The sequence below is a fragment of the Carassius auratus genome, unplaced genomic scaffold, assembly GCF_003368295.1.
Source record: "Carassius auratus strain Wakin unplaced genomic scaffold, ASM336829v1 scaf_tig00016351, whole genome shotgun sequence".
In the NCBI taxonomy this organism is placed as follows: domain Eukaryota; kingdom Metazoa; phylum Chordata; class Actinopteri; order Cypriniformes; family Cyprinidae; genus Carassius; species Carassius auratus.
In genome coordinates, this window is record NW_020524667.1 from 202,696 (window position 1) to 217,365 (window position 14,670).

The following is a 14,670-nucleotide window of genomic DNA, read 5'->3' on the forward strand; positions in this document are numbered from 1 at the left end:
TGTGTGTGTCTCTGGTTGCTTTGGAACGACTGTAGTGAAACGATAATCATGAAAATACTTAAAGGGATAGTTCACCGGAAAAAATAAATAAAAGAATTAAGATTAAATCTCATATAGGGGTGGAACAACTTGAGGGCGAGTAATAATTTTCACTTTAGAGTGAACTGTCCCTTTAAGACAAAGGCAAGTCTTGCCATTAAGGGAACATTTCAGCCAAAAATGGAAATTATTCATCGTTATGTCATTTGATAAGTATGTGACTTTCTTTTTTCCGTTATAGACAAAAGGCGTTTAGAATAAATTATTTAAATGAAAAAAAAAAAAAAAACTCATAGTGACCAAACTCACACACACACACACACACACACACACACACACACACACACGGTATATATATATATATATATATATATATATATATATATATATATATATATATATATATACATATATATATACCATTGAGCTGCTTCATATTTTTGGTGGAAACATTTTTTCAGGATTATTTGAAGAGAAAGTTCAGAAGAACAGCATTTATTTGAAAAATACATTTTTGTAACATTCAAAATGTATTTACTGTTACTTTTGATCAATTTAATGTGTGCTTGCGGAACAAAAGTATTAATTTCTCAAAAATAATAATACATCATAATCATACTGGCCCCAAATTTTAGAACTCTAGTGTCTGGAAAAGAGCTTTGAAAATATAAAATATAACAACATGTAAGTTGAATGACATGAGGGTGAGTAAATGAGAGAATTTTCATTTTTGGCTGAACTGTTCCTTTAAATCAGCACATGACGAGCACAGCATGAGACTGAAGCTGGTATCTTATGCAGTATTTGATCAGCTGCTCATTTTTCAATCATGTCCCAAAGACATTCAAATCAGCTCAGAAGCACACCAATGAACTACTGCCATACAGAACATGCTATGCAAATACATTATTTATCCACTGAACACGCAAGTTTTCTAAAGTCCATGTGTGTGCCATAGATGTGCATATAGTATGTGCAGAAGTACTCACTCCTGGTGCTTTGCGTTTTCGAGCGGGTCTTCCAACTCTTCGTGTTGGTGTGTCTGTCACTCTCTCTTCGTGTGTGACCTCACACACTTCCTGTTCTGCCTCTGGACTCTAAAACAAACAAACAAACAAACACATCAACTTTGATATATAAGTGATATATAAAATAATATTAAATAATAGAGGAATATTACTTTAATCTATAAGCATAACATAAAATAAAACAAACAAAAATAATTTAACTAAATTAAATTGAAGGAATTATGTTTATAAGCATATAATAAAATAAAACAAAGGAATTTGTATACGAATGACTGATCTATGAGTGGATAATAAAATAAAATAAAATAAATTAAATCAACACATTTAAGGACTTAAGCATATTTTCCAGCGTCAAATTCAAACACACACACACACGCATGCGTCCAGAGATGATCCGGCTGGACTCTCTCAGTGGGGATACAGTCGGATGAGAGCGGTTACTAAGGTGAAATTACTGCTTAGCAACTGTCTCCAGCAGGTCATGATGCTGCTCTCCTGGACAAAACCATGAGGTCATTTCCCTGGCAACAATCCTGGCAACCATGTGCCCACTAATGTTATTTATCCACTAGTGCGATCACACACCATGAACCATGAAACCACAACACACATTGTGCAGATCTAATTCATGAACTCTCCTGTCTCTCTCATAAACCGTTCTGTTGTAACCTTTGAAACAACATCAAGTTTAATCAGTCCCCAGGGGTCAGGGGTCACCAGGGGAGTATTTCTGCAAAGCAGCGTGTGTGAAACTGCCTGAGTAGATGTTATAGTCATTAAACATTAACCTCAATCCATTAGAGATATGAAAACCACCGATAAACATGACGTGAACTCTGATCTCTACTGATCTGTGCTGATTCATATTAGTCGACTCAGAATGATAGCAGCCTCGATCAAGAAAGACGTGATGAACCGTCTGTGTGAGACATACAAAATCATGCAAATGTCAGCTAGATACCAAATATATCTGACGAAACAGTGTGAAAACCAAAGGTAATTTTTTTTAATCGCTAGATTTTTTGTATTTATAATGTTACATAAGATTCCTGTTTCAAATAAAAGCTGTTTTCTCTATTCATCAAAGAATCCTGAGAAAGATGTACTGTTTGTTACTGTTTTTTAATATTGATATATTAAGAAATGTTTATTAAGCATAAATTCTGCATATAAGAATGATTTCTGAAGGATCATGTGACACTGAAGACTGGAGTAATGATGCTGAAAATACAGCTTTGCATCACAGGAATAAATTACATTTTACAATATATTCAAAAAGAAATTAATAATATTGGAATAATTCACAATATTACAGTTTTTACTGTAGTTTTGATCAAATAAATGCAGCCTTGATTAGCAGAATTTATTTAATTTGTTTTATACGGTAATGTATAATTGCAACTAATATATATATATAATATTCTTTTTTCACACGTTACACATGACTCAGTACATCAGTGTTTAACAGTATAGCAGAATATTACATCAGAACATCAGAGCGCAGAGACATTTTGTGTCTGCTTTTGTCATCTTCAGATTATTTCGGTCATCAGCAGGTTATTTTGGGCCACTGCTGTTGCCAAGCGACGAGACTGGGCCGAGAACAAGAGGAAGTTCCCTGGTGTAACGAGTCTCTCTCTCTCTCTCTCTCTCTCTCAATCTCTCTCTCTCCCATCCACACACTCCACTCTCCATCTCCAGGTAGAGTACACACTCACACACATAGATAGATAGACAGAATATCTAATGTTCCATACAATACAGAACATACATGTTTAAATTAAATAATTAACCAGTATTAATATACAGACTAAAATATTGCACAAGGTCTCTTAGAGTACAGTAATAAAAATAAAAATAAATAAATCAATAAAATAAAATAACTGAATATATAAAACATACAAAGCACATATAAAAAATATACAAAATACATATATAAAGGCTGAAATGACTGAAGAAAACACACCTGCACACTGTCCTATAGACACTAAATTAAATCAGTAAAAATATATTTACAAATATTCATAAATATAAAAAAATTATAATATTTAGAAATGTATCTTTGCTTTATCAAAAAATTGAAGTACCATAATTAAACAATTCCACAATGTTAAACATCCGATTTATAAAATGTTGATGGTCAGAGCCATGCATAAGAAATCTTTTTAATCTTTAAAATTCTCATGTGAAAACTTTTTATTAGGATTCACAATAAGAACAAATGTGTAAACTAAATTTTTTCAATAATAAAGCATATCGAGGACATACAATCACAATCATGCAATCACAAGCATTTAAATGGGTCAATTTTCTCGGCCAAAACAAACACTGATCTGATCACTGCCATAAATACTATATCAGCCAATAAACAATTTCAGCCGGGTTCACAGAGGACATCTGAATGAGCAGGGCAATAAAATCCATCACAAACAACACACACACACAACCAAGATCTCAAACACACCTTTTGCCCTGTTCAAGATCGATTACTAAACCTCAAGTAACTGATTCACCTGCTCAACAGACCAAAGTTGGTGCAAAGTTAATGAAAGCCAATGAAAACACTAGTTAACCAGCTCACCCCACTAACACAAACTGTAATAACACGATTTTCAGTACACATTAACACAGATTTTTAGGCTGGAAATAGCTCATATGAGCACTTTTATCTAGATTTAGGTGTAAACTGACTTTCTTCACCACATAATACACAGTAAGAAAAAAAATTCACATTCACTATGTTGCATGAAAATCTACCACTTGCCTCACCTCACATAATTCAGTTAGGCAAGGCTTTCTGAACACTGTAAGGCCAGCGTACATAAACTACCATACCAGAGTGCTGCTCCAATATCTGAAAACAGATTTATAATAACTGAACGGCCATTAAAGTGTAAGAGGAGCAGAGCAGGAAAATGAAGAGTTACGGAGAATTACTAGAGTGTTTCTACACACCCACAGTCGTAACCTCAATGACACTGCAGCGGTTCTCTTGAGATTCCTGAGGTCAGTAAGACTGTAAAATCTCTCTCTCGCTCTCTGATGGGCTCCAGGTTAATGCCCATCAGTGATTTTAACGAGTTTCTCTAATCATCCATGTGGTTATTTCACCTACTGAGTCCAAAGATGGGCCATTTCAGTTAAACAGAACATTTGACAAGCACAGAGGTGAGATTTGATGAGTTTAAATGTGTTAGTTCTGTCATTACAGGGCCCTACACGGGTTTAAAACAAACAAATGCTACAATAATATCAAATTAAAGCAATAACATTAGATTATACTATACTATACTGCTCTGTGTACTGGTAGTGTGGATTGAAAAACTCAATCTCATTTTCTCCTCCAACTTCAAAATTGTCAGTCATCGTTGTTTTACCGTTTTTTTTTTTGTAAAGGGTGTTTGACTGCTTTCACATCTCTAGTTCGGTTCATTTTGTCCGAACCAAGGGCAAACAATTCTACATTGTAGCATTTTTCAGCTTTTTTGGTTTCTTTTCACACCACACTGATTGCTTTGCTCCGAACCAGTTGAAACGAACCAAAATGCAGTCACATGACAAAATCCACATCACTCATTGGCCATGACGTATTTCCTAAACTGCTTTTCGATTGGTCAGAATTCACGTGTGGGAATATTCCAATATTCAAGTGGAAAAGCCAGCAAACAACACGGAGACAACACAACTATGGAGAGACGACTGCGTGGGCTGGTTTTGTCCCTGGCCATAATCTATTACATTGTTTGTATACACCACAATATGCAAACAATACATTTCTATAATGAAGCGCAGATGCGGCTTGAAAAGAATGTTCTAATGCACTGCAAACGGCGAGCGGGCATTGCTCGTAACTTCAAGCGGAGGCGTGTATTAATTCTTCTTAACTCTTGACATGCTCATGGTCATCAGACCAAATTTCTATGAGGCTCTGATCCTCCTCACTACTTCAAGTTTGTCTACGAGCTCCAGAGTTCGTCTGTAAGCGTACCGAGACCACCTCTTCAAGCAGGTCTCGGTACGCTTGTTTAGTCTGCCTTTGGTGCGCACCTGAGTCCAATTGCTGCTTCACACCTGCCCAAACGAACCGCACCAAACGGTGAAATAAACTCTGGTACGATTCAACCGAACTAAATGAGGCAGGTGTGAAAGCACCCTTTGACTTTCTTTGCACATTCGCTTTGTAAACACTAGGTTGGTATTTCCACCTAAGTCACGCGTGACCTTTCTAACATGATTACGTAACGTTGAAGTCGAACTATAGTGCATTTGTGGGTAAAAAGTATATTATTTTTTTTTTCTTTGAAGAAAATGACTCATCGTTTAGCTTTTATTCTAAAAGCAAGTGACGTAAGTTACGTAAAAAAAGGCCCTGTTATAATTGACAAAAGCTTCTTTGATTATTGTGCATCTTATATTGCTATAAAATCAAGATGTGTTTATATCATAATTAATAACATTTATTTATAAGATATAGCCTAAACACAGAAACTGAAGTATTTCGTTATATGTTGTGAATAAAGAATATTTGTTTTCTCAATAGTTCGTTTCTTAAAGTATTTTATGCAGTCCTTTAGTGTAAAAACATTACAACGCTGCATCCCAGTGACGCGTCAGAAGTAGAACGACGCGTCATATTCAAAGAATTCGGATTAATTCAATTCGATTCAAGTTTATTTATACAGCGCTTTTCACGATCTTTAACACATAGTCTAAAAAACTGGAGGGCTGTAGTTTAGTCTCTTCGATCTCGTAGACACGGTAAGGAGGCGTGTTTTACTCGCAGCCTGGTTTGTCCTTTTCACCTTGCACGTGTCTGGCTGCTTCGCGCGCACACACACACACACACACACACACACACACAACTTGTGACGAAATGGATGGCTCTTACCGTTTTGTTCGTCGCTGCGTCACAGTCCAGCTCGAGAGGCATGATGAAACAAAAACACACTACTGGCCTGATCGATGCATTTGAAATCAAACCAAATGAAACAAAAGACATTAAAATGCTGAGGGACTTCTGTGGCGATGAAACTGATCCACCTTCAGACCATCAAATCCTCCTCCTCCCTGTGAAAACAAACACAACAACGACCGTATTCATTTATTTCTGGAGTGAAACAGATATTTATAACAGATATTGGAAATATGATTATTTTATCCTAAGTCTATGAAAGGCGATCCATTTTGAAAAAGCACAAGAGGAAACAAGTGTCTACAATGTTTCCCTCATTATAAAACGAGGCAATATTGTCTTATCGCATCAAGAGAATCAGTAAAAAGCCTTGATTTGTGTCCACAGAAGACAAACAGCAGCCAGTTTGTGGTTTAATGTGGAAAGTCTGTAACATGGCGGGCGTTTGAATCCCTGCCAGCTTGTCTTTGCGCTGTATAACGCGGCCGCGTCGCGTCCACACGCGTCAATTCCATGACGCACTCAAAAAATGAGCGCATTTCTCGTTTATTTATAACATCTCATTCATTTTCAGACATATCACTAGAAAATCAGTAAAATGAGCTTCTACTGATGAAGAGCGAAATGACTTCTTATTCACGGAAAAATTGATTTGAGGAGAAATTGGGAAGAAACTCTCGCACGCATGCAAAGTTGAATTTAAAAGATGACGTTTTAATTAAATGAGATTCGCTGGTCATCTGTAAAAACTGCTCTTTGGTAGCCTTTCTTAACATGACCTATACAGACTCATATTTCTGCCAAGACTGATCTACAAGAAATCTTGAAATGCATTTGATTGACCTCTAATGCTTGACTGATCATTGGTTGACAGAAATTAGTTACAAGTAGAAATATAACAAAATTTAAGACTAAAATACAAAAACAACAGGTTTAAATTACGTTTTTGATTTTTTTAAACTATTTTGTTATTTGATTCATTAATGACATCTATTTAAATTCAACTTAAGTACTGTATTTTTAAACACAATGAACCATTAGGAAAAGGGAAATTGGGCCTGACCTCTATTTTAGATCTATAGACACACAATCGGGTGTTTCTGATGTTAAACAATGAGTTAGTGGAAGAAATGAAAGGCATAATTTGGAAAATCCAGAGGTTTTGCAACACCTTCAGGTTCACCGCTCATTTCTTTATCAAAAAAAGAAGAAAAAAAATATAGGCCTATTTATATATTATATTTATTATATACTATATTTTACTCTTTGTAGACAAAGTTCTTTATGCTAATTTAAATGTTCTTCAGATCAACATTTTAAGCACCAGCTATACTTTCTGTTTTTTGTTCTCCTTTGCTGTCATTTATTTATTTAGCTTCTTTATTATTATTTGTATTTATTTATTTTTTGGGTTTGAACATTTATGAAGAGCTCAAGGTGTTTATAAAGTTGCATGACAGTGCCATCAGAAGCATGACCTGCTGAGGGTCACATTGAAACCCCAGACACCTGACACAGGTGTGAATGGACAGACCTTCATAAATAAACACAATAAACTAAAAAAACAGTTAATGATACAGTGGAGACACCATTAGCCTAATACACATATGAAGAGTTCAGATGCAAAAGCCTCTAAGTGCCATCTGACATTTTCATCTAAAATTTGGATTTTTATCAAGCTCCTATGCTTAGGTTGAGTCATTTTATTTTAATGGCAATGTGCAGGTCCTTTTCAAGGCTATTAAAGTAAAATAACTGAACATAAATATAGGAGCCTGAAAAAAAATCCTAATTTTAGATAAAAATTTCTGATGGCATTTAGAGGCTTTTGCATCTGAACTCTTCATATATAGGTCAAGAGCTTTCATGCTTTCTAAATATATCTTTAGATATTTAAAACCCCAACAACATCAAAAACCAATGATTAGGCTATAACATATATCGCTATGTACATGATATTTGCATAAATATTCCTGAAGGAGGCCTTACTGAATTAACAACTGAAGATCATCCAGAAAAGCTTCGTCTTCCTCACAATAAAGGCTTAGATTATTTGTAACCTTTGATTTTCACGTAAGAGGAATAGTTGCAATCTAAGTTGCGATAAAGTGTAAGTTATTGATACATATTGCATTAAATCCTGATGATGATGAAGTGTAATGCCGGTTGACAGATTTCAGCTCGCTTCATTCACACATTCAACTGAATTAACATGTCATATGAACCTAAGCGAGCGGACAGATGGAAAACTCTTTAAAGGCAGCAGCTGCTGGATTTTAAAACGCACATCTGCGCAGATCTGAATGCATTATCTTCACCACCACCTCCACCATCCTCATCCTCATTTGTCAGAGAGAATCTCGGCGTGTATATATCTGTGTGAATTACCCGTTTGGCCATGCAGCCCCGGGCCTGAACCCTCCGGTGGTCGCGCACTGCCCGTCTTCCCTCCGCGTCTCTCCCCGTCCTGACCCTCCCCGGCACCGGCCTGCTCCGCTCCGCCGTCTCGGGCTCTCAGACGCCGCAGAGGCCCGTCAGCGGGAAGGAGTTCGCGGGGTCCTAGAGCCCGTAAATCTAGCTCACCAGTGACGTCACAGCCAGATCGATTTATCACAATAGCAGATTTTTTTCTTTCAGTCATCTTGAACTTGAACAAGATATCGGTGTTATGTTCTTGTTTTACTTTCATGATGGTTGCAACAGCTTGATTTTTACAGCTAATGACTCTGTGAGGGAAGCACCATATAAGGTCATTTAGGGTCTTTTCGGCTATAACAAGCTATATAAGGATTGTTCCAATTAATTCAATAAAATATATAGTGTACCCAAATTCTTTTGTGAGTGTGTGCTTTAATTACAAAATTACTAGAAAAAAAGTAAATTAATAATAATATTGCCTAAATCTATCATTGTACATATAAATTACTATATCTATATCATTGCACCTATACATTCTATCTATCTATCTATCTATCTATCTATCTATCTATCTATCTATCTATCTATCTATCTATCTATCTATCTATCTATCTATCTATGCCAAGGTTTTCCAGTTGCCAGATTTTGTATGAAACACATGCTTCTTACTAAATAGATACATTGAAATTTGAACCCATTTGTCCCCTCAACTTGGCAACCTACAACAGTAATGACAGCGGGAAGGAAAGGATCACTGGTAGAAATGGGAGGAGAAAACTCAGGTGGTGAAAAAAATCTAATAAAAAATAAATATATATATATATATATACACACACACACATGTAAATTGAAATATAACTTACACTTCAAAAGGCTATGGTTTTAATTGAATAAATATGAGCGCTGCAAGTTGCAAAATTGCAGTGCTCATATTTATTCAAGGAATGGTTTGCAACTTGCAGCACTCATATTAATTCAAGGAATCACTGTATATTTAATGATCCCTGATTCTGGATCTTGTAATTTTTTCAATAGTATACTATCAGAATCAGGGATTAAATACAGTATACAGTGATTCCTTGATGATTTACAGTTTGTGTGTACGTATATATATATATATATATATATATATATATAATGCATAAACATCATTTAATTCAGATTTTCAATGCAATTTTATTGACATTTTTAGTAAAACTTTGCCTCTTTTTTTTCAAAACCTTTCATACAAAACTTTGCACACACAAAATGCAAATTGACTCGTGAACGAGTCAGTCTATTGTTCGTTATCTGGCTCGGCTCCGTGTTCATCACAGCAGTTCATTCAATGTACTGTTTGAGTACATGAATTACTCCGAGATATTGGTTTGTTTGAACTCAGAGGGAGTGTCAGCCACATTAAAAAAGTTAACAGCTTTTTTATCATTTGTGGATTAATGCGTATTAGAGATGCGAACCGTTTAAAACGATTCAGTTCGATTTGGTGAACTGAATGATTTGTTCGCGAACCGGAAATCCAGCTGCTTTGATTTGAACTCTCTCTCACAAAGAGACGGAAGAGAAGACAATGCTGAATAAAGTCGTCGTTTTTTGCTATTTTTGGACCAAAATGTATTTTCGATGCTTGAAAAAATTCCAACGGACCCTCTGATGTCACATAGACTACTTTGATTATGTTTTTCTTACCTTTCTGGACATGGACAGTATACCATACACACAGCTTCAATGGAGGGACTGAGCTCTCGGACTAAATCTAAAATATCTTAAACTGTGTTCCGAAGATAAAAGGAGGCCTTACATGTTTGGAACAGCATAAGGGTGAGTTATTAATGACATGATTTTCATTTTTGGGCGAACTAACCCTTTAAGCATTTGATAAAAACTGTAACATCCCTGAATCACTTCACATGTATTATTACAAATTGTAGCTGTATTTATATAAATCTGAAATGTAAATCTATATAATCATACAGGAACAAATCTAGTCTACAGTCATATTATCTCTGCTGGTTTTATTAAAATTGAGTCCACAAAGGAAGGCCAGCGTTTATGAATGAAAAATAACCAAATCTTTTAAAGGTGGGAAGTCAAAATGAAGCAATAGCAGTCTGGTCAAAGATTTCTTAAAAGAGAATCAGACATAATTTAAACCTTGAAATAAACTGAAGTTGGATGAAACTAAACGCTGTTGTTTAAAACAAGTGAGAAAAGTAATTAAAACATCTACTCTGATATTACAGTAGAGTTCTGTTTCTCTACAGACATTAAAACACTGGCACATATGCGGGTTCGCGAATAATTTGAGTCAGTTCGGGAGTTTGGAGCGAGATTGCGAATCATTTGAATAAGTTTGGGGATCGCAAATCATTTTAATCAGTTCGGGGGTTCGCAGCAGACTCGCGAATCATTTGAATAAGTTTGGGGATCGCAAATCATTTGAATCAATTCGGGAGTTCGGAGCGGGATCGCGAATCATTTGAATCAGTTCGCGAGTTCAAATCGGGTTCGCGAATCATTTGAGTCAGTTCGGGAGTTCGGAGCGGGATCGCGAATCATTTGAATCAGTTCGCGAGTTCAAATCGGGTTCGCGAATCATTTGAGTCAGTTCGGGAGTTCGGAGCGGGATCGCGAATCATTTGAATAAGTTTGGGGATCGCGAATCATTTGATTCAGTTCGGGAGTTCGTAGCGGGTTCGCGAATCATGTGAGTCAGTTCGGAAGTTCAAAGCGGGTTCGCGAATCATTTGAGTCAATTCCGGAGTTCAGAGCGGGATCGCGAATCATTTGAAGAAGTTTGGGGATCGCGAATCATTTGAATCAGTTTGGGAGTTCGTAGCGGGTTCGCGAATCATGTGAGTCAGATCGGCAGTTCAAAGTGGGTTTGCAAATCATTTTTAGTCAGTTTGGGGTTCGCGAATCATAGCTGCACATGGATAGGTATTTTTAAATAATTTAGTAGCTAGTTCTAATTACGTTTTCCAAGCGCGTTTAGGTGTGATATGTGAACTCTTATTTTTGGTTTTAATGATGTGCCTTTTAACAGTATCAAGTATATTCAAAAACTAAACAAATCGTGCCTAAAAAGTGCGCACATCTAGGCTAATGTAAAGTTACATGATGAAGTCATACTAGTGCGCGTGTGCATTTTGAGTGCGTTCTTTCACTGCATTATTCTGTGTATTCTAAATGTATTTATGAATGCAAGTGAATGATCAAAAAATCAAAAGATATGGGGGTTAGAAAATGTATATATTTATATCATTTTGTAGTGAATCAATATCACAAGAAGAGTGCCATTTCAGTTTTTCTCCAAAAATCTGGGATCTTTCTTGTCATTATAGAACCTTTTTAGCATAAAAGGTTCTTTGGAGTTGAGTTAAGAACCCTATGGTTCTATATAGAACCCCAATGAACCCTTTTTTCTAAGAGCACTCTTATAGGAGTCTCATAAAGTATACTTTGTTTACTGCTGTTACTGGAGAAATGGCTACATTCCTTGCGAAAAGCTAAAGAATGAAGAGAGAATGAATTTGCAATTTTCAATAAGCCCTTCTGTGCTTTTTGTATTAGTCCAAAGCCAAAAACGACCCTTATTTTTACTCAGAGAAAACAGTTTTATAAACACGTAGTTTAAATTAATATAATAAATCAATATAGCCTAAAAATATAATATAATAATTGATACTCCCCCCCCCGCCCTAACCCCAACACCCTATATTAGAAAACCATTTTTTACTGTTTAATATATTTGTAAATTCATTATACACTACCTTTCAAAAGTTTGTGGTAAGACATACACTCACACAAACACACACATTTTTCCACATTTATCACAGTGTTCTTTAAAATTACTTTAAAAATGCTAATTGTAGTACCACTGTATACATCAAAATATTAACATTTGATACCATCACTGTACTGGAAGTCCACTGTCCCTCACTGTAAGGGCCAAAACACCACTAATAGAACTGCAAGAGAGCGAGACAGACAGACGAGCAATGGTGTCCTTGAGTGAATCTCTGCAGCATCTTGTTCTGTCACACACAGATTTCCCCCAGAGTACACATCTGTTCATGTTGCTCTCATTAAAATTCACTCCACATCATGCCTGCCCACGCTGGTAGAGTATCAAGACCCTCTTCCTGGCCGTCTCTGTCTGTCACACAGGTACTCAGGAGTTTACAGCTCTCATATCTCACTTCTCTGTGACGAGAGAAGAACAAACGTGCAGGAAAAACTCATGCAAACAGGGAAGCATCTGGATCTTGGCATTCTGCCCCACAAATATTGTGTACATAAATGTATATATATGGTCCCATCCTCAGAGAAGCGCATGATTTTAGTGCATAGATGTAGTATGCAATTTTGGCCGAAAACCACTGAGAGCATCATATTACACTGAAGGCCTTTAAGGGACCTGAAGGGAAACTACACAAACAAAATTAAAGAAACAAATACAAAGAATGGCAAACCTCTGTTCTCACAATCTTGACTTCTCTGAATTTCCTTCTTATAATTATTATTAGAAGAAAAAACTAAAGTCTTTTTTTTTTATTCCATGGGGGAAACTGGCTTTTATATTAAAAGAAAACTTAAAAGAAAATACTCCAGTCTTTTTAATTTTTATTATAATATCATTTATTCTGAACACAACAAACCCTCACATTAAATCACATGCGTTTAAATCACAGCCTCATTTTTGCAAAATTTGCTTCTTAAAAAATATGAAAAATTAGTTTGGTGGAAAAAGCGAAACACTGCAGTTACCGGCACTGTAATGATCACATCCACCAAACCAGCCAGCTTTCACAGAAGAGCTCACAGGAAGTGATGTCATTAAGCCTTGTGTACCGCAGATAGAATCATACGACACAGAGGTCTAGAAACAGATGTGTCCAAGAATGGATTTGGCACGAACTAAAAACACAGCAAAATTTTATACGAGTAAATAACAAGATGAAAGACTTCAAACAAACTAAATCAACAAGTCATTTTTGGCAGATATCGAAGATTAAAATTAAATGAAGGCATCAATTTGATTTACATTCCAGCTTTGCACAGACACACAACTATAGAGAGGCACACAAATACACACACACACACCTCCAGAAAAACACAGCAGATCAGACGTGTGTGTGCAATGTTTGTAACTAAAAAATGTCCGTTCACAGGAAACATTGACTACAAACACTGCTTCAAAATTAACAATGGGTAAAACTCCAGAAATAGGAGCACAGTTCATAATCTGCCTCTTTATTAAAGTACCTGTTCAAAAATCTATAAAACTAAATCAATTTGTTCTTAAATATATGCAAATGCTTTATTGGACTTGAAAATCTGAAATCAAATATTTGAAAATATTTCCTCAAATGTACACTGCTAATATGCGGTCCGCCTGCTGAAAATAAATAAAAATGTGAATCGAATATAAATTACAGTACTGAACTGGACACTTCTTTAATTTAGTTCCTTTAGAAGGTCATTTATACTATACCGCATTTGCAGCAACTGTGTCTTTGAATTCAACATGACCACACCCACATCGAACAAACCACGCCCACATACCTCAGCCAGCCAATCAACTCATCACACTTGTCCTTCAATCATGCATCACTTTCTATTGCATTCCGTTCCCACCTCAGTCTTGTTCTCGACACATCTGTCTTTCAAAAGCTTTCAAACTTGAACAAAATCAGCTACAAAATCAAACGAGCATAGCTAGTCAAATTAGCAGGTCTGCGACACAGACCCCTTAAAACGACAACTCTATCTCAAAACAAAGAAGCATAAAAAACACTGAAAACAACAAAACATTTTCCTTCTCAAGCAACCCACAGGAACTCAAATCCCTGAACTCTCTCTGATTGGCTGAGTCTGGGTTCAGAGGTCATTGTCTTTGTGGTGATGATGCGTTTGCATAGTGACGCCACACCTGAAATAATGCAAGATAAAAAATACTATTCAGTTGAATATTCAAAATGAACAAAGCAACACCTCTAATGGATATTATGCTGTGGAAAACTCACATGGCACGGCTTGCTTCATATTTGGTTTAATTAACCTGGAAAACAAAAATAAAAAAATTTCATTTTAAAGTCAAAGACTCATTTTAACCCAGTAAAGCCTGACATATGAAATAATATTCTTAAAGATCTTGAAATCTAACAGTATATTAAACCTTTAGACTAAATAAAAAAATCAATAAAATCCATGTGTCATTTAACACATCAGGCTTTTATGGCTCATTTAATATAATATAGAGAGAATATGGAG

The 14,670-nt window shown here is 35.9% G+C and overlaps 1 protein-coding gene and 1 pseudogene across 1 annotated transcript in view; both read right to left on the reverse strand.

Annotated features, from left to right (window-relative positions):
- Positions 1-8,527, reverse strand: part of LOC113075064 (DNA (cytosine-5)-methyltransferase 3A-like) — a 39,155-nt gene extending 30,628 nt beyond the window's left edge. The window contains exons 1-3 of the mRNA XM_026247781.1: positions 8,368-8,527; positions 5,956-6,134; positions 1,029-1,136 (exon numbers count right to left, since the gene is read on the reverse strand). Of these exons, the coding sequence (XP_026103566.1) occupies positions 1,029-1,136; positions 5,956-6,066 (219 nt within the window). The 5' untranslated portion in view covers positions 6,067-6,134; positions 8,368-8,527. The remainder of the gene's footprint in view (positions 1-1,028; positions 1,137-5,955; positions 6,135-8,367) is intronic.
- A 4,483-nt stretch (positions 8,528-13,010) lies between these two features.
- Positions 13,011-14,670, reverse strand: part of LOC113075065 (dystrobrevin beta-like) — a 29,391-nt pseudogene continuing 27,731 nt past the window's right edge.